General features: G+C 45.9%; 1 protein-coding gene across 2 annotated transcripts in view; it reads left to right on the plus strand.

Annotated features, from left to right (window-relative positions):
* The first annotated feature begins 249 nt into the window (after positions 1-249).
* The window catches only part of SNAP25 (synaptosome associated protein 25), a 30,230-nt gene continuing 28,247 nt past the window's right edge, over positions 250-2,232 (plus strand). For both annotated transcript variants that reach the window (XM_009646363.2, XM_009646362.2), the window contains exons 1-2: positions 250-321; positions 976-1,017. In XM_009646363.2, the coding sequence (XP_009644658.1) occupies positions 250-321; positions 976-1,017 (114 nt within the window). The remainder of the gene's footprint in view (positions 322-975; positions 1,018-2,232) is intronic.

A 2,232-nucleotide genomic window follows, 5' to 3' on the forward strand; every position in this document is an offset into this window, starting at 1 on the left:
TTAATAATACAGGCACCACCTTGAACAATCCTGTATGCTCTGTACTATATTGTTATCCAGAAGGAAAGAGTTTGGCTGAGGGCACTCACGTAATAAAAGCACTTTTGTGGGACTGACATTTAAGCACCATTCAGTGAGTCAGGGAGCCTAACCACACTGTTTCTTTCCCTTTTCACTCTCTTCCAGGCTCACAAGCAGCTAAGCGCAAATCCTTGATCTGCAGCTTCCACAAACACACCCACAGCTAAAATGGCGGAAGATGCTGACATGCGCAATGAGTTGGAAGAAATGCAGCGGCGTGCCGACCAGCTTGCTGATGAAGTGAGACCGATAGTTAAATGGGAAACTTGGGGTTGGGTTTTGCGTGAGAGACGTATCCAGAAATAGGTGCTGATCCAGCAAAGGATTTTTAGGGCTGATTCTGTTTTCCATCAGCTTTACACTGAAAGCAGAATTGGAAACAAAATGAGCTGGGGTAAAAATTAGTGTCATGTTTAGTCTAGATTAAGGCATTTATTGATCGTGAGTTTGGTTTAGATATTAGAGTCTGCATCAATTTGACTGGCCTCAGAGCAAAAAGAAGCAATTTAATATTTTCTGAGGATTCCTTCAATTTGCCAAACCTATTAAATGTTAAAAGTCACTGATTAGGTCTCTGAAAAGTCTTAGCTGAGAACCACAGACTCTATTTTTAAAGTGGAACACCAGCTGTTCCAAGCACCACCACCACAACGTGTGAGCAAGGGGAGCGCAAGCCTTAGAGACTGCAGCTGCCCCAAGATGCAGTGGGAACTGCTGCATTAGCGAGCTGTAACAGAGAGATGAAGATGAAGAGATTACCAGTACCCTGCTGATGGCCTGATTTTTAGGGAAGTCAAAGAGCGTAGGAAAAGCATACTGTCAGCATGAGCCTGCACATTAGTGTTGGAAACCGTATCTTGCCAAGTCTAAGAGGTTTTTCCTGTTTTTTTTCAGTCCCTTGAGAGCACCCGTCGAATGCTGCAGCTTGTTGAAGAGGTAAGAGCTTGCATTTTATTTGCATTTCTGTTGTGAGCAAAAGTGAGGGAGAGTCTGACAGTGGAAGTGTTTTTTTGTTAACTCACATTGCTAGGGTGTGGCCATGGCTTAGTGTGCCACTCCATCCCTCCTTATCCTTACCCCCTTACGAGGATCATTCAAGACACTGCGCCCTAGTTGCCAAGACCAGCTGCTGAAGTACTGTTTTGCCCATACCTGGGTATCTGCTGAGACAGGCTACTTGAGATAAACCAAGGAAACAGCCTCTGAAGGTGACCTGGAATCAGGGACAAGTGGCTGAGTTTGCTGCAGAGCTCCTGGAGTCTTGTGCCGGCACTGCTCTGGCATCCTTGCCCTAACACTGCAAGCGGGGAAGGTGAGAAAGTCCCTTGAACCATTTGCCCTGTTGTCCCTAAATACCTCCCTCTCCATAAACACTTGCAGCTATTTATAGAGCATAAGTCACCACAGAATATAAGTTCCACTTCTTTATGCATCTCTGAAATATTTAGTAGGATTTCAAGGCTCATGAGATGTCCTAGATTGACAGCTCTGGAGGAGGAAGTTCTCTCTTTTTTCCACGGTGCTAAGGAAGGGAACCCAGGCTCAGTCCTGCCTGGAGGGGTCACTCCCAGAAGGGGAAAACCAAGCTGGTCAGGCTTTGTTTCACCTTCTTTGTAACAAAGGAGTTTAAAAGTCATAAATTCCCAAACTCAGTTCAGTTTAGAGTGTTCAGCCATTGGGTGGTGGAAAACTTTGCTCCTGCTTGACAGAATGCATTATTTTCAGACACTGTGTGAGCCTTGGCTCCAGAGCTGGTGACATTTTTAATCAGGGTCATCAGCACTGACAGTCCTAGCACTCCTGACAACCAGAGGAGTCTCCAGCAGAAACAACGGGAAGAAAATTACATCAGGTTCCACCTTCAGGAACAAGCACAAGCCCAGCCGTAGGCTTCATGGCCTTGAAATCAATCACAGCTGTGGAGATCAATGGAGCCCAGTGGAGATAAAATTAAATTTCCATGTACAGACAGACAGACAGACGGGTCGTTGAGCATAGTCAGCATCACTTGTCCTCCACAAACACTTCAGATCTGGGCCCCTTGCAACCAAAGCATGCTCTTGTCTCATGAGCAATCTGTCCCTTTCTGCTGCTCCGTTCCCTGGACATGCCATTTCTGACCATCACTTTATGTCAACTCCATGCTGGATG

This window comes from Egretta garzetta, unplaced genomic scaffold (genome assembly GCF_000687185.1).
Source record: "Egretta garzetta isolate BGI_Z169 unplaced genomic scaffold, ASM68718v1 scaffold419, whole genome shotgun sequence".
NCBI lineage: Eukaryota > Metazoa > Chordata > Aves > Pelecaniformes > Ardeidae > Egretta > Egretta garzetta.